Source organism: Erythrolamprus reginae, chromosome 2, assembly GCF_031021105.1.
Source record: "Erythrolamprus reginae isolate rEryReg1 chromosome 2, rEryReg1.hap1, whole genome shotgun sequence".
NCBI lineage: Eukaryota > Metazoa > Chordata > Lepidosauria > Squamata > Dipsadidae > Erythrolamprus > Erythrolamprus reginae.
In genome coordinates, this window is record NC_091951.1 from 315,248,284 (window position 1) to 315,275,837 (window position 27,554).

General features: G+C 39.8%; 1 protein-coding gene across 2 annotated transcripts in view; it reads left to right on the forward strand.

Moving 5' to 3' along the window:
* Positions 1–27,554, forward strand: part of SV2C (synaptic vesicle glycoprotein 2C) — a 73,501-nt gene that overhangs the window by 15,239 nt on the left and 30,708 nt on the right. Inside the window, exons 3-6 of one of the 2 annotated variants that reach the window (XM_070743207.1) lie at positions 3,719–3,870; positions 18,730–18,863; positions 21,078–21,167; positions 24,841–24,974. In XM_070743207.1, the coding sequence (XP_070599308.1) occupies positions 3,719–3,870; positions 18,730–18,863; positions 21,078–21,167; positions 24,841–24,974 (510 nt within the window). The remainder of the gene's footprint in view (positions 1–3,718; positions 3,871–18,729; positions 18,864–21,077; positions 21,168–24,840; positions 24,975–27,554) is intronic. The other variant, XM_070743208.1, reaches the window with a different exon arrangement.

Here is a 27,554-nt window from a genome sequence, read left to right on the forward strand (position 1 = left end):
ATAAGAAATGATGGGAGAAGATTTCAGACGCTGGAAGATCCCATTTCCAAAGCACGATGCTGCTTAAATTTCTCTGGATCTGAACAGTGACTCATGTGATAATCTTTTTTCATTTGAAAATCGTTTCTAAATATTAAATATCAAGACATTTCAGTATTTAATAGTTGCATGGTGTATTTCAGTATGTTGCCTCAGATGTCTCCTTAAGCACCAATATCAGCTTTAAGAGCTTATGATAATCAAAGCTAAATTTCAGACGTATTGAACAGCTTATGTAGAATGAGAGCTTATCATTATTTAAGGTTGATAATGATATTGGAAATACTGTGTGTATAACATAACGATCCCCAGATACCCGCTGTCTATCTCTAAACCATCCAAAATACTGTATTGTGAAATTGTGTATCATAGAAATCAATCTTTGTAAAATCACAGTTGAACTGTAGGGAGCTTGGTCATTTTCTTTCACAATCAAGCTGAGAGAGCACTAAGGACCCGCATATGTATTGCTCATTTTGATTATTCAGTACAGTTGATTTAAAAAAAAAAAAAATCTTAAGTACTGCATTATTTATTTCACTCTACAGTATCTTTAGGGTCTGTTTGCCCAGACTAAAATAGCAGCCATTAGCTAATATTATTTGAAATACAAAAGACTGTCCTTCATATACCATAGATAAAAGACATTTAAAGAGAATTTTCAATCAATTTTGGGTGACCTTTTCACATTCTTCTATTGCATTATTAGTATTTATTTATTATTTATTTATTATTTAGATTTGTATGCCGCCCCTCTCCGCAGACTCGGGGCGGCTCACAACAGAATACAACAATTCATGACAAATCTAAATTATAGTTTAAAATATTTAAAAAAACCCATTTACTAAGCAAACATACACACAAACATACCATGCATAAATTGTATATGCCCGGGGGAGATGTCTCAGTTCCCCCATGCCTGACGACAAAGGTGGGTTTTAAGGAGCTTACGAAAGGCAAGGAGAGTAGTGGCAGTTCTAATCTCTGGGGGGAGTTGGTTCCAGAGAGTCGGGGCCGCCACAGAGAAGGCTCTTCCCCTGGGGCCCGCCAATCGACATTGTTTAGTTGACGGGATCCAGAGAAGGCCCACTCTGTGGGACCTAATCGGTCGCTGGGATTCGTGCGGCAGAAGGCGGTCTCGGAGATATTCTGGTCCCTGATCTACTACATGGATATGTTTCTTCGACGTCCCAGGCTCTATCCACCTGCATCTATACTTTCTTCTTCTTGTCCAGAGAAGTTCAGGGAAATTAAGGAATATTTCTATCTCTCCCTTTGATATCGGACACTTTGGCTTTGTGTCAGGTGGTAGGAGCGTCCACCCAGGGGTGCCTGCAGGATGTCAAAATGGTTAAGATAATAGTCCAAAAGGTTCAGTTGAAGCATCGCCTGCTTTTTATATGCAATACTTTTCTGACCCCCCCCCCCCCTGCTGATGCCATGTCAGTGGCGCCTGGAAAACATGCAATCCCATTACCCTTGAAACTTGGCACATAGCAGTTTGTTACCGTAGATGAGCAAAAACCCATCAGAGTCTTTGCTTTGCTGGAGCAAAACAAAAACATTAAATAAATAAGAGAAATTCTCCTGTGTGCTGCTTGGAGAGGCCAAGCATAGATTAACTTCTTTTTGATTACCTGGGACTGAGTAATTATTCAGCTATGACTCCTCTCTGGCCCCACTGAGTCAGTTGTCTTACTCAGTCTGACCAAAAGGGACATGAAAACTTTTTTCTCTACCGAGTATCCTGAATAAACAATCAGAAATTAACTTTGGACTTTGGTTTGTATTGTTTTTCTCTGTTGTAATTGAGAGTGAAGAAACTCCCTTGCCGCCCTATGAAGGATATTGCTGCCAGGGTGGAGTGTTGGTTCTTGAATGCATTCGGAAGCCATCTCTGTTCTGCCTGACTGGGCTCAGGCAATTAGTAACAGTCCAAGGAAAAGAAATCAAACACACACGTGCTTTTCTAATCAGCAAACGTGTATTAAACAAACAAAAAAGGGTTAACAAAAACAGTCCTTATGGTCAGGCATAAACTTTAGTGCAAGGTGTAAGTCAGCCAAATACAAAGCACAGGAAAAAGCAAACAAAGACTACCTGCACGGAGCAGAAACGTTTCAGGAGTCCTTTGAATCTCGGAGTCTTGAAAGCAAACAGCTAGACCCAGAGGTTTCACCTCCCACGTGCCTGAAAAGGCTGGGTTGAAATCCAAAGGCATGGAACAGAAGCTTCAGAGCAGGAACCACAAAGTCACACAGATAAACAGCCACAGTTTGCCTTTTGCCTCTGTTCCCTTTTATACCTTTAGTCCTCATTAGGGGAACCACACCCAGCCCTCAGTATGAGAACCACACCCAGCCCAGGTGCTACTCTGATCACTGATAATAGTCCTTTAACTGAGCCCTCCTTTGCATGGCTCTCCGGCTACGCATGTCTATGAGCTGTTCTGCATCGGAATCCAATGAGGATAGACTGTCTGAGTGGCTGCATGCCAAATCCCCTGGGCTGTCTACCTGGTCCTGCGTGCTGTCTGCCAACTCCTCTGAACCAGTGGCCTCATCCTCAGGGCTATCTGTCATGTCTTCCTGGCTGTCAGCCAGGCTTTCACACTCACTTTGTGCCGCATCTCTCCCATATGTGGGAGCAACGGCTGGCCCAAGCCCAAACACAACAATCTCCAGTTCTAAGTTTAATTGGGTAGGCAGCAGGAGTTTTTGCTGGGACTCCAGCAGAACTCCGGTTTCGATGGAGGCAGAATCAGCTGTGAGTCGGGGGCTTCCCAGTTCATGTGGCTATAAACGGAGATGCTTTGGGCACTGGTGAGTTAGCTCCCGGATTCCATGGAAGATTTAAACTGAAGGAGTTTCTGTCCAGGGCTCCAGCAGAACTCCACATCTTTGCTGCGCACTTTTGTGATCAGCTGTGAGTCGGGGAGCTACCTGCTCATGTGATCGGCCTAAATTACACTGTGGAAGATTTGGCGTCAGAAGAGTTAGTTCTCTGTTCCCCATTGAGGCTCCCTGCCAAGGGGTTTGTACACACAGGAGTCTCTGTCCAGGCCACTGGCAGAACGTCATGGCTTAATTGCAGTAGAAACGATCAGCTGGAAGTTGGGAATTTCCTGCTTGCAAAACACATAACTTGCTGCCGCAGAATTTACATTCCTTCTATGTGCGCTATGGGAGAGTCCAACCCACCCTAGGGCCTTCCTGGTCCAGCGTATGGACTTTATTGCCTTCATGATGTTTCGTCTCCCGTCCAATCTACGCCTTTGTAAAACAACTAGTGAAGCCAGAGAGGAGGTATGGCTGAATAATTATTACTCAGTCCTGGGTAATCAGACGGACGTTTAACCCATGCTTGGAGTCTCCCGCAGCGCAAATAGAAGGAAATTTTTGGTAAGACAGCGTTCATTCAGAGAGGCTGGGAGGATTTACATTATTTTCCATCTCAGATTACAATAAAGCCAGAGAAAGGCTTGGTGAGTCAACATGATTGTATTTCTTCAAAGCTGTGCCTGGATAATGTTTGGCAATACAATGACTTACAGCATAGAAGCTTTTCTTTGATGTAAATAAGTAATTGATTTATATATCAAGATTCCCAGAACTCTGTTGCTTTCAACTTCCACAGACTTTTTGTTCCTGTTATTCTTTTTGTTTTGTTTTGTTTTTAGGATTGGAGGAGCTGTTCCAGTTGTATTTTCATACTTTGCTGAAGTACTTGCTCGCGAGAAACGTGGGGAACATTTGAGTTGGCTTTGTATGTTTTGGATGATTGGAGGTATCTATGCATCTGCCATGGCCTGGGCAATCATTCCTCATTATGGTAAGAAGTGCAGGATTTTTTTTTTTCCGTATAACTTCTGTTGCCACTGTACATAAGCAGTAAACCAAATTTAAATTGCAATTGTTCTTCTGCCACTTTCCTGATTGAATTACTTGTTTAATCAGCAAATATATATATACATAGAATTCTTGACAATATGCACATGTATATTTTTAATTTCAGTTTAATATAATTCTGCTAACAAAAGCCATTGTCTGAGGTTACAAATCTGTGTGAAATCGCCCCACTTATCTTGGGGAAAGGCAAGGGTAGGCCAAGTTGGCTCTTCTATGACTTGTGGACTTCAGCTCCCAGAATTCCTGAGCCAATCATGCTAGCTCAGGAATTCTGGGAGTTGAAGTCCACATGTCATAGAAGAGCCAACTTTGCCTCCCACTGGGGTAAGGCATTTATATATTCAACTAAGTGACTTTCAACTTTCAAGAGGAGATTGGACTGCCACTTGGCTGGGGTGCTTTAAGATGCCTGCTCAGGCAGGGGGTTGGACTTGATGACCTGCATGGTCCCTTTCAACTCTAACAATCAATCAGTCAATCAATCAATCAATCAATATAGGCTATTTTCCATATTTGCTATAAATAGCTTAATAATATATACTGAGATATTTAAATATCTTGAGTCTTTTCACTTTTCTTTCTGTAAATATTTGAAGTTAATTCCAGGTTTGTGAGGTAGCTATACAGCACTTGGCAATAACACTTAGACTTTTATACCGTTTCAAAATGCTTTACAACCCTCTCTAAGCAGTTTATAGGATCAGCATATTTCTCCCAACAATTTGAGTCCTCACTTTACTGACCTTGGAAAGATGGAAGGCTGAGTCAACCTTGAGCCTGGTGAGATTCGAACTGCCAAATTGCAGTCGGCCTGCAATTAGCAGAAGTAGTCTGCAGTACTGCATATAGTCAGTAGGTGGCATTATTTTATTAAACCAGCTATTCCAGAACTGTGCTTACTAGGACCATCCTATCTTTAGTAGAACCTGGTTTTCTTAACAGATGAAGCTGGGTGATGAATTAGAGCTGGTTATCTATTGCTCTGTTTAGATCAGAAGAGTCAAAACTTTTTTAGGTCATGTAATCTTTGTATGTGTACGTATTACTGTGTCTCTGGGTGTATTCTAGAATCCTGGATCAAGAGACAAAGCTCTGATAAATGGCTGCTTCCGGTGATTTTTGTTTGTGTGAGCTTTGTCTCTCACAGAACTTAAGTTCTATGCTGAACACAATTTGAAAAACTCTTGAATAGAGCAATCACTTCATCTTGACATTGTCCAGCCCTACCCTGTGATGCCATTTAATGGTTGTTGGATAGAACTGAAAGAGATCTCTTAGCCAGTAGGTCTCCAAGATACCGGCTAGATTAAAACTTCCATTCAGAATTGAAATCTGGATAATAAATATTTATTTAATAAATTTAGAATATAATAGAATTATTTATTGGCCAATTCTGATTGGATACACAAGGAATTTGTCTTGATTGCTCATTTTCGACCACTTTTTCGGTGGTCGAAATAATAATAATAATAATAATTATTATTATTATTATTATTATTATTATTATTATTATTATTATTGTTATTATTATTATTATTATTATATGTTTTGGGAGGTGACAGACCTGTTATCCCTTGTCCTGCAGAAGACTACTGAAATTTAGGACTAGAATTATTCACATACACAATGAAAGCTAAATCATGAAAATACTGCTAAAGCAGAGGTTCCTGGAGCATGCGTGTATCATAGTTAGACCCAAAATGAAATGGCTTTTAAGACAGCTGAGTGCCTTTAGGCCACTTATTCTCATTTACTCCAACTCAAGTCACAGGGTTGTTGTTTTGGGTAAATAGGAGCAGGAAGGTATATTAGGTATGTCTGTTTCCTTAAATTGTTTATAAAAATAATAAATGCATGATCTAAATTAAATAAATAAACCTTTATTGAAATTGGGCAATCGGGAATATCAGCTTATTCAGCTCAAGATGGTTTGTCTTTTTTTTTGCTGCTGGGAATAGTTGCCAACTTGACAAACAGATCCCATGAATTGATTGACATAAACACAAATGTTAATTTGGCACACTCCTACTCAAATTTCATTTTATGTCATTTCAACAGCTTATTCATTAACATGCTCAATATTTTTCATGCACGTTAGAAATAAGCTAAATGCACAAAACAGTTGCCCCTAATTATTCTATTATAACTTTAAACAGCATTTCCTTTGCCCTTTGTCTTTCCAACTCTGTCTACCAAAGAATTGTTTTGGTCAACACCTTGTTGAGATGGAAAACAAATGTAGCCTCAGAATTATGGCTCCTAAAACAGGGCAGATACAGTGGTACCTCATCTTACGAACGCCTCTTCTAACGAACTTTTCAAGATATGAACCCGGTGTTTAAGATTTTTTTGCCTCTTCTTACGAACTATTTTCACCTTACAAACCCAAGCAGCTGCTGCTGGGATGAAGGGGTTTCTTTTTTCCCCCTTTTTTGAAAAAAGAAAAGGGAGGGGCAGCTTGGGGGAGGAAAAATTTTGCAGAGAACAACGTGCTTGCAAAGGAACTGAAAGGGTGTATTTTTAAGAAAGAAAAGGGAGGAGGGAGGGGCAGCTTGGGGAAGGAAAAATTTTGCAGAGAACAACGTGCTTGCAAAGGAACTGAAAGGGTGTCTTTTTAAGAAAGAAAAGGGAGGAGGGAGGAGGGAGGGGCAGCTTGGGGGAGGAAAAATTTTGCAGAGAACAACGTGCTTGCAAAGGAACTGAAAGGGTGTCTTATGAAGAAAGAAAAGGGAGGGGCGCCCCCCTTGTCTTTCTTCCTTCCCACTCACCCTTTAGCCTAGCCTTGCTTCTTCCACCCGCCCCCTTTAGCTGCTGCCCCCTTCCTTCTGTTCGCCTCCTTTCTAAAGTTTGGGATTTTCCTGAAGGATTTGCACGCATTATTTGCTTTTACATTGATTCCTATGGGAAACATTGTTTCATCTTATGAACTTTTCACCTTACGAACCTCCTCCTGGAACCAATTAAGTTTGTATGATGAGGTACCACTGTACTTATTTTTTTTCACTAGTGGTTTTTAGCGCAGAAGTCATCAATCGGTGAGAAAATTTTGCTGGTCCGCAGCGCACCCGGATGGAGGAGCTGCTCTAGATTGCTCCAATGGGCCAATCCTGTGACCAGAGCGCTGAAATATGGGACTGGCCAGGCAGCTGGTGGTGGGGCTGGAAATCTCCGTAGAGAGAGATACTTGCAACTTTGCAGGTGGTGAACATGCAAGGAGTAGTACAGTCCTCGCCAGCTGGAACAAAGTAATGATGCTGTTGCATCAAGGGGGGCTGGAGGCGCAAGCGGGCCAAAAGCAATAGATGGCAGCTGTGGCTTCCTGTTGGCTGAACCCACCACTAGCTGGTCCCGCCCCTCTCCCTGCCCTCCCAGTCACTCCTTTTGCATGGCTTGAGAGTGAAGGGCAGGGGATGGAGATTTGCTCCATATTCCAGGGTAGAAATGAAGCTTCATCTCTTGTTGGATCTCGCGGGCGTTTCTTTCAGCTTTTGTTGGTGTTCTTTTCACCTTGATCTCACAGGGAGACACGTGACTTCCTCTTAATCCCAAGACCCTTGCCTGACCCAACCGTTCCTCTTTATTTCTGCTGTTGACACCTCCATTGCCTGCCCGCTACTGTTGCATTTAGCATGCTTCACGGTGGAGGAAATGGCGTCTCCTCTTCCTCCTGGAGCCCATTACAATGTGGAGCATCAGCTACAGTTGCTCAATCCAGTGTCTTAGAGAGCAGGTTGTGCATCTCCTTAAGCGGCCGAGATGCATCCAACACCAACAAAGGCTGAAGAAGCACCCATGAGACTCAGAGAGCACCAGAGAATCAGAATGAGAGGGAGGGAGAGAGAGATACAGACGGACAGAAAGAGAGAGACAGAGAAAGAGATGAGAGAGAAAGATGAGAGAGAGAGACAAAGAGGGGAGAGAAAGAGAGAGATACAGAAAGAGATGAGCGAGAAAGAGATGGAAGAGGGAGTCAGAGAGTGGGGAGGGAAAGATGAGAGAGAGAAAGACACAGGGAGGGATGAGAGAAAGAGATAGAGAGAGAGAGATGAGAGATGACAGAGAAAGAGAGAGATACAGAGAAAGATGAGAGAGGCGAATCCTGGTGCTTTATTTTTCTGTGAGAAACAGTTCCAAATTGAGTGTTTAAGGTTGCAGAAATAGGCGGCCAAGCTAAGTGCCTGAAGGACCCCATCCCATCCCTGAAAGTCCAGGCGCTTCAGCAAGCAGTGTGCTGGCTTCATATTATTGGTCTGCAGGATTTAAAATTATGAATTTAGTAGCCCCTGAGGTCTGAAAGATTGGTGACCCCTGTTTTAGGGAATGTGCTTACAGCTTTCCCATAAAATATATGTTCCTAACTGCAAATATACATGATTGCACCAAATCCAAATCTAAATTTTAAAAAAGTTATTCTAGTATTTTTTTAAAAAGCAAATTTGTTTTGGTGATAGCTGATACTCTTGATAGTACTAGATTCACATCAACAATTGGCACTGCAACTTCCATAGCTAAGCAAAGCAGTCATTAAATGAGTCATCATGTGACCACACCCAATTTTACAACTTTTTTTTTTTTTGCAGGGGATGTTATGAATTAAATATCATTGTTTAGTGAATCTGGCTTCTCCTATTGACTTTGCTTGTTGCTCCCATTGACTTTGCTAGGAAAGTTGCAAATGGTGACCATGGAGATACTGTGAATATTATAAACGTGAGAACCAGTTATAAGTCACTTTTCCCAGCATTGTTATAGTTTAAACGGTTGCTAAATAAATGGTCATAAGTTTGGAATTACCTGTAACTATTTAAATATGGTTTACAGTGTTGGATACCAAGCTATTTCAGAATGCCTTTGTTGGCCTATATTGTAAAATAAATATATCCAAAGGGGGGAGAGATAGAAAGAATCTATAAAAAAACATTATAATTCAGCATAGGAATAATTTTCATTCTGGCCGAGACAGATGGTATACCAACACTCCGCAGTCTGCATTGGTTGCTGATCAGTCTCCGGTCACAATTCAAAGTATTGGTTATGACCTCTAAAGCCCTTCATGGCATCGGACCAGATTATCTCCGGGACTGCCTTCTGCCGCAAGAATCCCAGCGACCAGTTAGGTCCCACAGAGTTGGCCTTCTCTGGGTCCCGTCGACTAAGCAATGTCGTTTGGCGGGACCCAGGAGAAGAGCCTTCTCTGTGGCGGCCCCGACCCTCTGGAACCAGCTCCCCCCAGATATCAGAGTTGCCCCCATCCTCCTTTTCTTTCGCAAGCTCCTTAAAACCCACCTCTGTCGTCAGGCATGGGGGAATTGAAATTTCCCTTCCCCCTAGGCTTATAGAATTTATACATGGTATGTTTGTATTTATGAGTGTTTTTTTAAATTGGGGTTTTTTAGATTGTTTTTAATATTAGATTTGTTTACGCTGTCTTTTTATATTGTTAGCCGCCCCGAGTCTTCGGAGAGGGGCGGCATACAAATCTAATAAATAATAATAATAATAATAATAATAATAATAATAATAATAATAATAATATACAATCTAGGTTCCTAATTTATTCCTAATGTACTTTTATTTTACTGTACTTTTATGTTTTTATTATTCAAAATTACTTGTTTATGATTTCAGACATTTTAACTTCTACCTTGTCAGATACCTGAGTTCAAATATTTCTTTTGTTGGACAAGGCCAGGTCAAATGGTCTGTGCATCTGAACCTATTACATTTTGGGGGGAAACATTATCGGTCGCAGAAAAGCTGACTGCAGTAGTCATGGCTGACTACATTATGGAAGACAGTGAATTGTTTTAGGCAGAAGACATCTCTTTGCAGGCAGTATAATAAACTGTTTACTAAGTCAAGTGCACTTTCTTTTTGAATCTTTTTAACTCTCTTTTGAATTGTATACTACAATATGGCAGAAGACACAACTTCATTTAAATAAGTTGGGATTGTTTTCAACTTGGAAGCACACAAAAAAATCTTTTAAAAATGGCAAACAGGATTATTATAAAGTTAATTCCGTGTTAAAAATTGCTTAAATTATTATTTAATTTTATTTTTAAATTGTTGAAATCCAGTCATTTCCATCTACCAAAGAAGGAACATTGCTGGTGGACCATATTTCCCCTTCTTTTTACATCCTCCTGATGCCCATTTGATTTGCTTCGGGAATCGATGAAAGCTTCACTCTTTCCTTAAATATTCTATCTGGAATACAATGAAGTTATTTCGAATAGTAGGCTGTGAATAGCCACATTGAGACAAGATTGGTACTAGTTGCACCTAAATGTTATAAGAGTGCCATCTAGTGGCTAGTTCAGCTAACCTTTTCATCTAATTGAAACCAGTACATTTCTTTTCCTAGGGTATATCTCCATGGCCACAGTAAGAATTTGTTTTTAAAAATTAATTTGATTTGATTTCTAAAGATTCCTATCTCAGCTAGTAACTCTAGGCAGTGAACATCATAAATGCAATGATATTACTAACACTACATACTTTGACTTTTCTCTGGAGTTCATAATGGCTTATATGATGGTTTTTCATTTTACTTCTACAATGACAATCCTGTGAAGGTTGAGACAGTGTAATATACTGAACTCTATGGTTGAATGAGATTGAATGGGATCTACATGTGATTTCGAGACAGAAACGTCCCAGTCCAATCTGATACTTCAGCCAGTATCTTACATCTATTTTTTTAAAAGTCTGGTTTTTTAAAAAAGCAAATGGATTTGTTTTTTTATATTATTGTAAGCTTCCCCGAGTCCTTCGGGATTGGGCGTCATAGAAGTCAAATATAAATAAATAAACAAATAAATAAATTCAAGAACAGTCTGAAATGAAATCTGGGAGATAAAGTAATTGTGCTCTTTTATAGAATATTTTTTTTAAATTATATTAGAGTTGTTAAGTCTTTTTTAGCTATATTAACTGGATTTTTAGATGTATTGTTACGTTGTTTTGATATGTTGTGAGCTGCCCTGAGTCCTCAGAGAGGGGCGGCATACAAATCTAATTAATAAATAATAAATAAATAGGCTATTCTGATGACATATCTAACTGTAAGCTAAGTGCATTTCAGTAGAGTTAAAGTGAAAACAGTTTAACCATTTCTATTTTTAGTTGATCTAAGCTCCCTTAATTATTTGTGGACATGGAAGAAGTTACAAAGGTAAATGATACTTTGGACCTTTTTGTTCTCCTTACCTGAGAACCAGCTGTGGAGATTTGCAGAATAGGAAAGCAACATTGGCGTGGATCAGTGGTGGGTTTCTACCAGTGCGGTCCGGTACGCTGCTCCGGTAGCGGCCCAACAATTGCGCAATTCTGACACAATGGCTCCGGTCTGACTTTGCCAGTCTGTGCACACTGCCATCTTTTTAAAAAAAATTCACAATTTTTGGCTCTCCGAGCAGGCACAGAAGGAAAATTGTACCTCTGTGCATGCACAGAAGCAAAATCGTGCTGGGGATGTGCACACTTAATGTCGTGATGTGCATGTAGCGCACTGGTAGGAAACCGTAAGCAACCCACCCCTGGCGTGGCTTATCAAGTCATATTTCTCCTGAGGTTCAAGGCTCTGAATTTGGCACTATAAGGGAATCTGAGAAAGATTATCTCAGGGATCATAACATTTTTTCCAAGGAGAAAGCCTGCTAATACATTTCTTTAACATCCAATCAATACATCCCTTTGCACTTCTTAACTTTCTATTATACAGATAGTCCTTGACTTATGACCATTTATTTAGTGGCCATTTGAAGTTGCAGCAGCAGTGATATGGTTGTTTTTCACACTTGGCAAAAGTTGCAGCATTTCCACCTGATCAAAGTTGGATTGCTTGACAACTGACATGTATTTAGGGTGGTGGCAAAGTCCTGGGTCATGTGATCACTTTTCCGACAAGCAAAACTAGCAGGGGGGACAGATTCACTTAACAATTGTGTTACTAGCTTGGCAACTGATTCCCTTACCAACTGTGGCAAAAAAGGTGATAAAATGGGGTAAACCTCACTTAACAACTGTCTTGCTTAATGTCTATGGAGATTCTAAGTCATCCAGGTCATGGTTGTCCCAAAGGCGCTTTTTCAAGAAGCAACTGGACTTTCTGCTTTTCCTTTGAAGATGTTTTGCTTCTCATCTAAGAAGCTTCTCCAGTTCTAACTGGATGGTGGGGAATGGAAGGATTTATATTTCTTGCAGACAGCTGGTCATTTGCATTCTTTTAGAGAGTCATTGACCCCATGGTCTTGCTTAGCAATGTGAAGTTTGGGCTCAGTTATGGTTGCGTGTTGAGGACTACTTATATTTCCTTTCATGATAGATCGTACAAAGAAATGCTAAATAATCAATAACAAACACATACCGGTAATAGGTTACTGAAGATAAACACTTGCCAATACAAATATTAATTATAAAATATTTGAGCTAGTCACAAATAAAAAAGATGCACTGTCTTTAAACTGAGTGTCAAAACCTCTCAGATATATCCAGCTTAATCCAAACTCAACTGAGTGGCTTTTTAAAAATAATAATAATAATAATAATTATTATTATTATTACTATTATTATTATTATTTATTGGATTTGTATGCCGCCCCTCTCCGTAGACTCGGGGCGGCTAACAACAATGATAAAAACAGCATGTAACAATCCAATACTAAAACAACTAAAAAAAACCCTTATTATAAAACCAAACATACACGCAAACATACCATGCATAAATTGTAAGGCCTAGGGGGAAGGAATATCTCAGTTCCCCCATGCCTGACGGCAGAGGTGGGTTTTAAGGAGCTTACAAAAGGCGAGGAGGGTGGGGGCAGTTCTAATCTCTGGAGAGAGCTGGTTCCAGAGGGCTGGGGCCGCCACAGAGAAGGCTCTTCCCCTGGGTCCTGCCAAACGACATTGTTTAGTTGATGGGACTCGGAGAAAGCCCACTCTGTGGGACCTAACTGGTCGCTGGGATTCATGTGGCAGAAGGTGGTCCCGGAGATAATCTGGTCCGGTGCCATGAAGGGCTTTATTGTTTATATGTGTAGAAAAAGTATTAGGGGCAAGGGGCTTTAAACAAAAACACCATTAAGATGGCAGTTGTGACTGCACGATCAAAGCTTGCCCTCATTATGTGCATCTTAAATATAAACGGTAACAGACTCCTGTTGTGTAGTCGTGCCTTCCATTTTGACATCTTATATACTCTCTCCCAAAGCCTCTATTACAGGCTTTCACAAAGACCTTCTTTACTCTAAAGCTATTGAATTCAGCCTTAGTACATCATAGATTCTGATATAGCACTCTCAAAAACACACATTTATGGAAAATATTCTAGAAGCCTAGAATAAATTGCAGCCAAATGTAAAATAATGCACTTGGGGGAAAAGGAATCCTCAATCTGAGTATTGTATTGGCAGTTCTGTGCTAGCAAAAACTTCAGAAGAGAAGGATTTAGAGGTAGTGATTTCCGACAGACTCAAAATGGGTGAACAGTGTGGTCAGGCAGTAGGGAAAGCAAGTAGAATGCTTGGCTACATAGATAGAGGTATAACAAGCAGGAAGAGGCAGATTGTGATCCCACTGTATAGAGCACTAGTGAGACCACATTTGGAATACTGTGTTCAGTTCTGGAGACCTCCCCTTTAAAAAGATATTGACAAAATTGAACGGATCCAAAGACGGGCTACAAAAATGGTGGAAGGTCTTAAGCATAAAACCTATCATAAAACTAGACTAGATGAACCATGAGGTCTTTTTCTGCCGTCAATCTTCTATGTTTCTATGGCTCTAAGCCAACTTTTTGCTGCAAAACACAAAATAAAGCATAAAACTTAATGAACTCAATCTGTATAGTCTGGAGGACAGAAGGGAAAGAGGGGACATGATTGAAACATTTAAATAGGTTAAAGCGTTAAATAATGTTCAGGAGATAAGTGTTTTTAATAGGAAAGTGAACACAAGAACAAGGGGGCACAATCTGAGGTTAGTTGGGGGAAAGATTAGAAGTAATGTGAGAAAATATTATTTTACTGAAAGAGTAGTAGATGCTTGGAACAAACTTCAAGAAGACGTGGTTGGTAAATCCACAGTAACTGAATTTAAACATGCCTGGGATAAACACATATCCATCCTAAGATAAAATACAAGAAATAGAATAAGGGCAGACTAGATGGACCATGAGGTCTTTTTCTGCCGTCAATCTTCTATGTTTCTATGGTTCTAAGCCAACTTTTTTTTGCAAAACACAAAATAAAATAAAATAAATGCTTCCCCTGCACTTCCAACACACAATGACTAGGATTGGTTTATTTGGAAAAGAACATAGAAATGAAATATGTGTTTTTTATTGTTTTTACTAAAAAGTAAGACAGCCTTTCTTGGCCATAATGGGTTCTTTTGAATAGGATGTTTCTGTGTTTTATCATTGATCTCTCTTATGCTAATATCACCCTGTAGTCTGTCATTGCAATTTGAGTGATTTATTTGGTCTTTTTCGTAATCAGTAGAGTGAGAAGGTGATATTTAACATGAAGCTGCTGCAGAGATTGAAAAAAAAAATCTGAAGGTTTTATTTTATGCCCCAGCCCCAGAAAACTCTTCCCAACATGCACTTGGGCCTATTGTTTTAACAACCCGTCTCACCCCTTGGAACTTGCTGCTGCTTTCAAGATTAATGACTTTTGAATTCAGCATTTACAGGGTGAGCAAGGGTGAAGTTTAACTTTGCAGAACTGCAGTGCCGTCTGAATGAATCAGACAAAGAACGCTATATATCTTCTTGTTAGGTCACAAAGAACGGCAGATGGAAACCAAGAGCACACCTCAATTTGGTAGCGGTGCTTATCTGCAGATAAATCTATTCCAAATGCGTTCTTAAATTTAGTTAGGGGAACGCAATATTTAATTATTTGACTTCTGTGCCTCCCAATCCCAATGGGACCCATATGTAGAAATCACATTCTTCCTTTGCAATCAAAACAAGAAGGAATCTTGGACTTCCAAAAAAACCAACCCAAAACCAAAATTACATATAATAGTATAATCACTTGTATCAGGGTGGGTTCTAATTTACCTCGCTGCCGTTTCACTTCCTCTTGCGCCGCATGTGCAGTGCCGCATGTGCAGTGCCGAAAATTCTCAACATCCCTCCCCAAAAAAGCCAAAAACAAGATGGCGGTGCATACAGAGTGCTGGAAACTTAGCTCCTGTGCATGCACAGAAGAAAAAAAATTCCCAAAAAAAAGGTGGTATCCATGGTTCCGTGGATGACACTAGCGATTTGCTACTGGTTCTATAGAACCAGTGGAACCATGAAGAACCACGTCTGGCTTGTATAAAGCTATAGACAATTCTATGGTTCTTCATTAAAATAAATAAAACTGCACTGTACTTATTTTAAAAATAAATTAGTTTGCTACTCTGTCTATTGCGATATTCAAAAGTAAAGGGTCCAAATTTTCAAGAGGCCAAAATTTTACTCCTTGATGATTAGTTGGGTTTTGGTTTTATTTATTTATTATTTATTTATTTTGTCCAATACACAATGAGGGTTTTATTTTTTTCCTTTTATTTTTTTTAATTAATAAAACTTTATTCATTTTCTTAAAATTCACACACAGACATACAAACATTTAACACATAATAGGGGTTGCAGTTACCCCTCTCATCTCAGAAGATTAATTTTTAATACAGAAAAAAGAATATGTTCTTAATTCATTAAGTCTACATATTAATCTAAATGAAAATAAGAATATTGTTCAAACATTATAATAATATAAAAGTTCAGTTAATAAAAAATTACACAATGAGGGTTTTAGTGGGTATATATATATACACACACAGTAAAATACATGATGAAGGTTATAAAGGAGATACTCATAGTGAAATATATCTAAGAAAGAATAGAAGTTATAGGAATAGAACATATTAATGAAAGAATAGAAGAAGAGATATAGGAATATAAGAAAGGTTAGGAAATATAGGAGAGCAATAGGACAGGGGACAGAAGGCACTCTAGTGCACTTGTACTCACCCCTTACTGACCTCTTAGGAATATGGATAGGTCAACCGTAGATAATCTAAGGGTAAAGTGTTGGGGGTTTGGGGATGACACTATGGAGTCCGGTAATGAGTTCCACGCTTCGACAACTCAGTAACTAAAGTCATATTTTTTACAGTCAAGTTTGGAGCGGTTAATATTAAGTTTAAATCTGCTGTGTGCTCTTGTGTTGTTGTGGTTGAAGCTGAAGTAGTCGCCGATAGGCAGGACGTTGCAGCATATGATCTTGTGGGCACATCTCTGGGACACTGGCACATTACAGGACGTAATGAATATTAATGAATTAATATGAATTAATATTAACCCTCATAGAACGGGTCTGCAACTTGGGTGTCCTCCTAGAGCCACAGCTGAGACTGGACCACTGTTAGGTGTTAAAGAATAATCAGTGCTACTCTTAAGAATTACACAGGATACACAGAGGAAAAACGTGGAGGTAGCAGATATCCAACTAATATTCCAGAGATATGAGCAGTACTTCAAATAACCAGACCACATACATTAAATGTATAAATATTATTTACATTAGGAAAATATTGTAGTTAGTAACAGTCCTAGTCAGTCACAAATACAGCAGTCAATATTCTCAATACATATACAATGCATACCTTACTCAATACAAGCATTAGAACAGATGTTCTGTCTTCTTTGAAACAAGTGAACAAATTTCTGTAAATAGGATTGGAAGTTATTTCTCCTGTTTGAGATACAGTGGTACCTCAAGATACGAAATTTGCCAATTCTTACGAACTTTTTTCGTGTTATGAACGCCAAACCCGAACTTCCGGGTTCGGCGTTCAGGAGGCTGCTGGGAAGCCCCCCGGCTGTTTTAAAAGGTGACAGCCGGGCGGCGGGGCTTCCCAGCAGCCTCCAAATGCCGAACCCGGAAGTTCGGGTTTGGTGTTCGGCTTCGGGAAGCTGCTGGGAAGCCCCCCAGCCCGGCTGTCACCTTTTAAAACAGCCGGGGGGCTTCCCAGCAGCCTCCGAACGCCGAACGCGGAAGTTCGGGTTTGGCGTTCGGCTTCGGGAGGCTGCTGGGAAGCTGCCCGGCTGTTTTAAAAGGTCACAGCCAGGCTGGGGGGCTTCCCAGCAGCCTCCCGAACTTCCGCGTTCGGCGTTCGGAGGCTGCTGGGAAGCCCCGCCGCCCGGCTGTCACCTTTTAAAACAGCCTGGGGGCTTCTCGGCGGCCTCCCGAACGCCGAACCCGGAAGTTCGGGTTTGGCGTTCGGGAGGTCGCTGAGAAGCCCCCAGGCTGTTTTAAAAGTTGACAGCCGGGCGGCAGCGGTTTTTTGCAGGGGGGGGGTTGGGTTGCACAGATTAATTGACTTTACATTGTTTCCTATGGGAAACAATGTTTTGTCTTATGAACCTTTCGTCTTACGAACCTCCCCCTGGAACCAATTAAGTTCGTAAGACGAGGTATGACTGTACCTCACTAATGGGCTAAATCCTGCGAGCCATTTAATCTGTGGTTTTTGTAAATCTAAAATTTGCAAATTTATAATACACATTTATGTAAGTTTGGTGTCAAGGTGTGTCTGAGAAAAAACTAGATTTTACATCTTTTTTTAGAAAAGTTAACGGTATAAGGTATAGGTTTAGTATTAATATATATTATAAGAGAAGATGTAATTTCTTTGTATGGTTAAATGTGTTGGATCTCAGATGTAGATATGCAAAGTGTATAATAAATCTAAGGTATTAGCTGTTTCTGAATCTTATTGAAGATATTTACTGGTAATACATGTAATGCAATGGAAAGAGCTATTGCAAATCTATACAAAAGAAATACTTGGCCTATATATGAATAATAAAAAGGCATTCCTTTTTACCATGATCTCTTCACAATTAATATGATCATTGAAAATTGAGTGATAATATTATAATCTTTTTAATGCAGACTTAAATAAGAAATGTTTAGCTAAATTAGATAACTTCCAGAGATAAAGAAATAACTTTCTTTTGTAAGTAAATCTGCCTGGGTTAGATTTTTAAAAAAGGATTATAGGAGAAACAACAAAACATTTTTAGTTCACTGACAGAAGTATGGTAATAATAGATTTCCCCCAAAGTATTGATCACAACAAACACTAAGTCATATGAATTCTATTGCTTTTACTTAAATAATAATAAATGACTACAATAAATAAAGTAGAGTCAATGCTAAGATGTTAGCATAATAAAACAAAAATTTGCAGATAACACCAGTTGTCACCAATTATGGGCAATACACTAAGTTGTATCAATACAACAATGTATCAAATACAGTAGTACCCCTAGATACGAGCATAATTCGTTCCAGAAGGGAGCTTGTATGTCGAGCAACTCGTATCTGGAACAAATTGCTTTAGACTTTGTTTTTCCCCTCCGAGATAACCAAAAGCAAGGATTCTTGCGCCACCTAGTGGACGCTCGGCTTGTATCCCGAATTTGAGCTCGGGAGTGGAACAGAAATTTCCCTCCCCTCGTGGCTCGTATCTTGAAATACTCGCATGTGGAGCAGCTCGTATCTAGAGGTACTACTGTACAGCCTTTTCATACTCTCAGCTCTGGCTAAAGTAGTGACATTTTAATCACAGAAAGGGGCAATGTTTGTACTGTGGCATTTGATTTTTGAAAGAAGAAAAAAAATAATTTTCAAAGTACAGACTGGAATAGCCAGAACTTTTGCACTACTCTCAGAAATTATCCAGGTTTATAAGTGTTTTTGTCCTCCTTTTTCAGGATGGAGTTTCAGCATGGGATCTGCATATCAGTTCCACAGTTGGCGAGTGTTTGTTATAATGTGTGCCTTGCCGTGTGTGTCTGCTGTGGTGGCACTTACTTTCATGCCAGAAAGTCCAAGGTTCCTGCTTGAGGTAAAATTTCTACATTCCGTCAAGGCATTGAGCTTACCTGAGTCTTAAAAAGCAAACTCAGATCCATCATTTAATTTGGGGGGGGGGCTTTTGGGCGGGGGGAGGTTGAGAATTTTCGGCACTGGGCATGCACATGAGGTATGAACATGCGGCGCGGGAGGAAGTGAACCGGTAGCGAGGTGATTATACTATTACAGTGGCACCTCTACCTAAGAACGCCTCTACTTAAGAACTTTTCTAGATAAGAACTGGGTATTCAAGATTTTTTTGCCTCTTCTTAAGAACCATTTTCATTTTCAGTGGGGACTTGACATTTTTGAAGTTCTCTCTCTGGAAAATGTTACTTACTTCTTTTTCTTTGAGATATTTAATTTAAAAAAATTGTTTAAAATTCCAAAAAGTTTTGATTTATATTGCTTTTAGTCTAATGCTGTCTTATTTATTTATTTTATTTTTTTATTTATTTATTTATTTAGTTAGTTAGTTAGTTAGTTAGTCCAATACACAATAATACACAATGAAGGTTATAGAGGATATAGTAGAGAAGAAATACGAGATATAGGAGAGACTATAGGACAGGGGATGGAACGCACTCTAGTGCGCTTATGTACGCCCCTTACTGACCTCTTAGGAATCTGGAGAGGTCAACCATGGATGAAAGTCTAAGGGTAAAATGTTGGGGGTTAGGGGATGATACTATAGAGTCCGGTAAGAGTTCCACGCTTCGACAACTTGATTACTAAAGTCATATTTTTTACAGTCAAGTTTGGACCGGTTAATATTAAGCTTGAATCTGTTGTGTGCTCTTGTGTTGTTATGGTTGAAGCTTTTGTTTTTATGGTTGCTTTTGCTATCATGCTGTTTTATTCTAATACTTATTAGCTATTTTGTTTGAGGTGAAAAAATATATATTGCTGAGGATCTAAACCAGTGATGGTGAACCTATGGCACGCGTGCCACAGGTGGCATACGGAGCCGTATCTGCTGGCACATGAGCTGTTGCCTTAGCTCAGCTCCAATGTGCATGTGTACACTGTCCAGCTGATTTTCGGCTTGTGCAGAGGCTCTGGGAGGTCACTTTTGGCCTCTGAAGATCTGGAGAGGCTGTTTTTGCTCTCCCCTGGCTCCAGGCTCTGGAGCCTGGGAAGGGTGAAAAGCGGGCCTACTGGGCCCACTGAAAATTGGGAAACAAGCTGTTTCTGACCACTAGAGGGCCTCTGGGCGCAGGGGAGGCCTTTTTTACCCTCCCCAGGTCCCAAGAAAGCCTCTGAGCCTTGGGTGGGCAAAGAAAATGGGCCTGCTAGGCCCACTGGAAGTCAGGAAATAGGGGAGCAGGGGGTTTGTCCATCCATGTGCAGGGAGGCAGGACAGGGGGACGGTCGTGCATGTGCAGGGGGCATTGAATTATGGGTGTGGGCACTCTCACACATGCAATAGCGCGCACACAAACCTTTGGCTCTCAAGGAAAAAAGGTTCACCATCACTGATCTAAACATATTAAGGAACAATGTGTACAATAAACATTACTTTATAATATTACAATGAATGAGGTGATTTAAGGCTATTTGATAACAAGTATACTCCACAATATGTCATTGAGTGAGATAGAAAAATATGTTTCTATCTCACTGAATGAGATACTATTTCAAACTATTGAGAACTATTGCAATACTATTTCTTTAAATATACAGTGTTCCCTCGATTTCCGTGGGGGATGCGTTCCGAGACTGCCCATGAAAGTTGAATTTCCGCTATGTAGAGATGCGGAAGTAAATACACCATTTCTGGCTATGGACAGTATCACAAGCCTTCCCTTAACACTTTAAACCCCTAAATTACCATTTCCCATTCCCTTAACAATAATTTACTCACCATTAAATAAGACACTTAGTGATCCTGATATTTATAAACATAATTATTTATTAACAATAATTAAAAAAAATTGTTATTTATTTGGAAAAATTCTTAGTTTGGCGATGATGTATGATGTCATCAGGGGGGGAAACCGTGGTATAGAAAAAAAACCCGCGAAGTATTTAAAAATTAATATTTTTTTTAAAACCATGGTATAGGCTATTCGCAAAGTTTGAACCCGCGAAAATTGAGGGAACACTGTAAATGTATTTTGAGTGAAGAGTGAATACAGATTGCTTTATCAACAACTTATATTTTCATAATTCTTTCTGAAATTTTCAATTGTCTTCATATGCTTAGATTGGAAAACACGATGAAGCTTGGATGATTCTCAAACAAATTCATGATACAAATATGCAAGCGCGTGGCCAGCCTGAAAAAGTTTTCACAGTAAGTATTTTGTACAAAAATATATCTCATTATTGGAAAATTAGTTATAATTTAGACTGGAAAAGTTATCAGTAAAAAACATATATTCTTCTTGAGAAAGATAATACCATGAAGAGTACCTACAACAATTATTCCCATAGATCTTGAAGATATGTTTTTGTTTAAGGACATTTCTTGATCCATTTGTCATTGGGGTCCAGATAGTCTTGATAAAATTATCTGGCCATAATTCTTAATTTTTGCAGTCTTAGGGCTGCAGCATATTCTCACCCCACTTTCCCTCTGTTCATTCACAAATACACCTGTACCCTAGCCTCCCTGAATTCGCACCACACTGCAGCAACCCTTCAACTCACGCCTAACCTACACTGGGCCTCCCCCACCACCCTTCAGCGGCCCTGCATTTTTATCTGGATCTCTGTCTGCTTTTCGTTTAACAACACACACATGCTAACCAGGACTGCCAGAATTGCTGTCACTATGGTCATGTGAATTACACTTAGAAACATAGATGGCAGAAAAAGACCTCATGATCCATCTATTCAGAATATTCAGAAGAAAAGGGGGGTTAGTCCAACCTGATACGCTCCTTCTCGTAGAGATGGGAGTCAGAAACTAGGAATGGGTGTTACTTTATTTCCTCTGCCTGCTGAGCATGTCATATTTTTGGTCATGCCTTCCTTCCTGATGTTCTCTCCAGTTCAGTGAAGGCCTAGTGTCTTCATAGAAGTCTGACAGCAGAAAAAGTCCTCATGGTCCATCTCGTCTGCCCTTATACTATTTTTTTTGTATTTTATCTTAGGATGGATATTTGTTTATCCCAGGCATGTTTAAATTCAGTTACTGTGGATTTACCAACCACGTCTGCTGGAAGTTTGTTCCAAGGATCTACTACTCTTTCAGTAAAATAATATTTTTTCATGTTGCTTTTGATCTTTCCCCCAACTAACTTCAGATTGTGCCCCCTTGTTCTTGTGTTCACTTTCCTATTAAAAACACTTCCCTCCTGAACCTTAATTAACCCTTTGACATATTTAAATGTTTTGATCATATCCCCCCTTTTCCTTCTGTCCTCCAGACTATACAGATTGAGTTCATTAAGTCTTTCCTGATACGTTTTATGCTTAAGACCTTCCACCATTCTTGTAGCCCGTCTTTGGACCCGTTCAATTTTGTCAATATCTTTTTGTAGGTGAGGTCTCCAGAACTGAACATAGTATTCCAAATGTGGTCTCACCAGCGCTCTGTATAGCGGGATCACAATCGCCCTCTTCCTGCTTGTTATACCTCTAGCTATTCAGCCAAGCATCCTACTTGCTTTTCCTACCGCCCGACCACTCTGCTCACCCATTTTGAGACTGTCAGAAATCACCATCCCTAAATCCTTCTCTTCTGAAGTTTTTGCTAACACAGAACTGCCAATACAATACTCAGATTGAGGATTCCTTTTCTCCAAGTGCATTATTTTACATTTGGAAACATTAAACTGCAGTTTCCATTGCTTTGACCATTTATCTAGTAAAGCTAAATCATTTACCATATTACAAACGTCTCCAGGAATATCAACCCTATTGCACATTTTAGAGTCATCGGCAAATAGGCAAATTTTCCCTACCAAACCTTCCCCTTCCACTTTATGATCCTATCGCTTAGTAGTGGAAATTCTGATCCCAGTTGTGGTCCTAAGTTGATGACTTGGGCACAGGCAGCGAAATTCACATATGAAAGATTCAAGTTGACTACGTACTTTATTTTGTTCTGCCTGTTGTACAGGAATTTCCCCAGACTGCTTGCATTCCCTTGGGAACAAATAGATAAGGTTCCATGAAACAGTTATGTCTCTTGCGGCGGAGAAAAGACTCAAGATTGTCGTAATTCCTCATCTGATCCCTCCTACCTGTCTGATTGGAATTTTCCAAATAATGACTACCTATAATCAATGTTCCCTCTAATTTTTTTTCGGTGTGGGCGGAAAAGTATAGTGTCTGAGCGGCATTCCCTTTGGGACTGGGCGGCATAGAAGTATAAATAAATAAACAAACAAACAAACAAATAAATAAATAAGAAAAAAATTCCCTTCTTTTTTATTAAAAGAAATTAATAATAAAACAAAACCAAAATCTATTACTATTATTACTATCTTCTCTTCTTTTTCCATCCGTCTCCTCCCCCCCTTGAGTGTGTGTGTGAGAGAGAGAGAGAGAGAGAGAACTTTTGAACCATTTCCAATAACAGGTGAGGGCTATTGGAAATGGTTCAAGAGTTCACACACACACACACACAACTGGGGTTTTTCTCTCTGTTATTATTTGGGTGCTTTTTACCACATGCTTTAAATCAAGAGTCATTTCTCACTCTTTCTTTCTTTCTCTCTTTCTCTCTCCCCCTCTTTCTCTCTTTCTCTTTTTCTCACTTTCTCTCTCCCTCTCTATCTCGTTCTGTCTGTTGCTCCCTCTCTCTTGTTCTCTCTCTCTCTTGTTTTCTTTCTCTCTATCGCTTTCTCTCTCACTCTTTCTCTTGTTTTCTTTTTCTCTCTCTTTCTATTGCTTTCTTTCTCTCTCACTCTTTCTTTCTATCTCTCTTGCTTTCTTTCTCTTGTTCTCTATCTTGCTCTGTCTGTTGCTCTCTCTCTCTCTCTCTCTCTCTCTCTCTCTCTGTCAGCGAGGGGGCTGCGAGAGCGCTTTCTCCGAGCGCTTCAGGAACGCCTGCCCTGCCTCTACTGTAGCCCCCTTGCTGAAAGCCCGGGACGAAAGCGCTCCCAGCGAAGTGGCTGCGAGAGGGGCGGGGCGGACATTCCTGAAGCGCGCAGAGAAAACCCTCTCGCAGCCCCCTGGCTGGGAGCGCGGATGAGGAGGAGGAGAAGCCACAGCCGCTACTGTCGCTGCAGCCACCGCTGTGGGAGAAGTCGCACCCCAAGGCGGGAGGCGGAGGAGGAGAAAGCCGGAGAGGGGGAGGATCGGGCGGGCGGGGAGCAGTGGCGAGAGGCGAGGGGCACGAGGGGGCCAGAGGCACCGTGGGGAAGCAGGGGCGGCCGCGGCTCCCTTTCCTTCCACCCATGTCTACTGCCGGCGCCTCCCCGCCCCCCGCAGGCTGACGGGGATGAGAAGCGTGCGCCCTTGGAAAAGGGTGCACGGGGGTGTATTTTGGGGCGCACGCACACACGCGCAACTTAGAGTGAACAGTGCCTATAATGTTCTTTTTAATGTATTGTTAGGTTTAGTAGGATCTGTGAAGTTGTTTCCCCCCCCCCCATATTGGTTATAACTCAATTTTGAAAGGTATTATTCAAAAATCATAACAAAAGTATTAAACTGATATTCTCTCATGAATTTATTTACTTCATTCATTAAAATATGTTTTTAAAGAGCTGCAATCAACCATTTTTATAGTTTTTTAAAGCTCTACAGATAAACTGACTTCTCTAATAATACCGCAAAATATCCATTTCTAAAGAACCTGCACTTTCACATTCTCCTGTTCAATTGACCTTCTGTGCAAATTGTACTTATCTTTCTTAAGAGATGGAAACTATGGCTATGGAGAGATGTTTTAATTTATAAACATGCAACTTGAAGCTGTTTATCATAATTTAGATAAGGCTGTTAACTTTCTTCAACAGTCAAATGTTTTTCTCTCATGTAAGGAAAAAATATTCTTCTTGTGTTCTCCATAGGTTAACAGGATCAAAACGCCAAAACAAATAGATGAACTTATAGAAATAGGAAGTGACACAGGCACTTGGTACAAGAGATGCTATGTCAGAGTGCGCACAGAACTGGATAGTGTAAGTAACACCATCTCTATAATGTTTATATTTAAGTACTGTTCTGTCGGGCTCTCTGGTAGAATCCTCCCAAAAATTCACAGGTACAAATTTCAGACACACACACGTTTGAAAATTCAAAACAATGTTCTTTATAATGAAAATTCACTTAAACCAAGCCCTCTTTTGGTATAGCAAAGAGCACTCGTCTCCAAACAAACTGGTAATTTGTACAAGTCCCTTATCAGTTCTGTGATACTTAGCTTGCAGCTGTGAGGCAATTCACAGTCCTTCTTCTTTCACAAAGTGACACACACTTTTCTCTGGTTTAGTTTCAAAGCAGGGAAAAATCAGCACACAAAAGGTCAAAGTCAGTAAAGCAGTCACGAAACACAACAGTCAGATAATCCTTCACAATGGCCAAACCCACAGGCTGCTATTTATAGCAGCCTCACTAATTACCACACCCAACCGCAGGTGGCCTCATTTTCTTTGATAATAATCGCTCAGTTGTTGTTGCCTATGCATCGCTCTCCGCATGTGTGGCTGTATCATTAACTCTTGTTCTGAATCCAAGGAGGAGCTAGATAATTGATCTCCTTCTGAGCTGTGTGCCACACTCTCCTCCTCCCTGTCACTCATGTCTTCTTGGTCAGAGGAGCCTTCATCAGCAGATTCCACCGGGGGGGGGGGCAAAACAGGCCTGCAGCATGTTGATGTCTCCCCCACATCCACAGTCCTTGGGGTAGGGGCAGGGCCAGAGCTAACCACAAGTACAAACCAGTCTAGAGAAACATTTACCATTATTATTAAGTTTAAACAAGACAGTGTTAAAATTACAAAAATAGATATAATACAACTTCTTATGCTTTTAATCCCCCACCCCCCCCAAAATTAAATATTCTGTGATTCCATGTTTTTATAGGGATTTTTCAGATAATGGTACCTTGTTTATTATATTGCTTTTCTTTCCTCCCCAAAGTTGGTGATATGCTCTCAATTTATTCTTGTGTAATAGATTAGGCTGAGAAATAGTGGCTTGTCAGAATCACTCAATAATCCACAAAGGTAATGTTTGATGTGTATTCTCCCATGTCCATTTCATTACTGTCATACAGTAATGGGGCATGCTTATTGAATTTGGCAAGAATAGCTTTCATATATGCTATACACCATGCAACAATTACAAATATTGTTAATCAGCTGGAGTACAAAAAAGAGGAAGGCGTCAGAACTCAAATATTTATCTATACTTTTTAGTAATTCTTTTCCCTTTTCCTTTTTGTTTCCTTCCTTTTAGTATTTATAAATAATAATGTGAAGATTTTGGAATTAAATTCAAAGATATGTACTTCTATCTTTTGATAAAGATAACTCAATATATTTGGTCTGGTCTGGTCAATTTGTTTTATTAATATCAAAGCATTAATTGTATGCCGTATTTTTGGGAATATAAGATGCACTGGAATATAAGACAGACCTTAGTTTTTGGGGAGGAAAACAGGGACAAGGATCTGTTTTACCTTATCTGGTCACCTTCAGCACATTATTTTGGTTAAGGGCTTAATATTTTTTTTATTCTGAGAGAGTAACAAGTAACAAACAACAAGCTTGCAAGCCAGTAAGAGCTGGGAACATCATTAGCACCTGTAAAGAAACAGTCTGAGCAAGTAGAGCAATGGGGAAAACCCTGCAAACAGGGCTTGGAAAACATTCTTCTTTGCAGAGAGTAACAACAAAAGAGCTTACAAGCGAGTAAGAGCTGGGAATATCGTTAACACCTGGTTAGGGCTGAAAAGAAACTCACTCAGAGCAAGTTAGAACAATGAAAAAAACCTGCAAAGACTTAGGGGTTGGAAAACATTCTTTGCAGAGAGTAACAATGAAAGAGCTTGGGATCATTAATAACACCTGGTTAGGGCTGGAAAGAAACATCTGGAGCTAGTAAAGCAATGAAAAAGAACCCCTACCAAGACAGGGTTTGGAAAACATTCTTCTTTGTAGAGAGTAACAATGAAAGAGCTTGCAAGCCGGTAAAAGCTGAGAACATTGTTAGCACCTGCTTAGGGCTGGAAAGAAACATGTGGAACAAATAGAGAATGAAAAAAAATCAAAGACAAGGTTTGGAAAACATTCTTCGTAGAGAGTAACAATGAAAGAACTTGCAAGGTAAAAGTTGGGAAAATTGTTAGCAGCTAGTTAGGGCTGGGGGGGGGTGTAAAACTACATTCAGAGTATAAGACGCACCCAAATTATCAGCCCCTTTTAGAGAGGAAAAAGGTGCATCTTATACACCGAAAAATACGGTAATTTCCAAAAAATATTTTTCTAGTTATTATATTGACTTAATAAAGCCACCAAAATGGGGTATGCTGAATCTTCCAGGAAAAAGTTCATTTCTTTTGTCCCAGGCATTCTTAAATTTGCCAAAGTTTATATAATTTATACAGCCCTCGTACATTAAATTGGTAGACAAGATTTGTTGTGGTTCAGTTCTATTGCATCCCTAGTACCTGACTCCTAAAGCTTAATTCAGAAAACTAAACTAAAAGTAATTTCTGAAATTTTTTTTTTTTTAAAAATCATTTTTATTAAACTTTTTTTTAAAAGATTTTTACAATTTA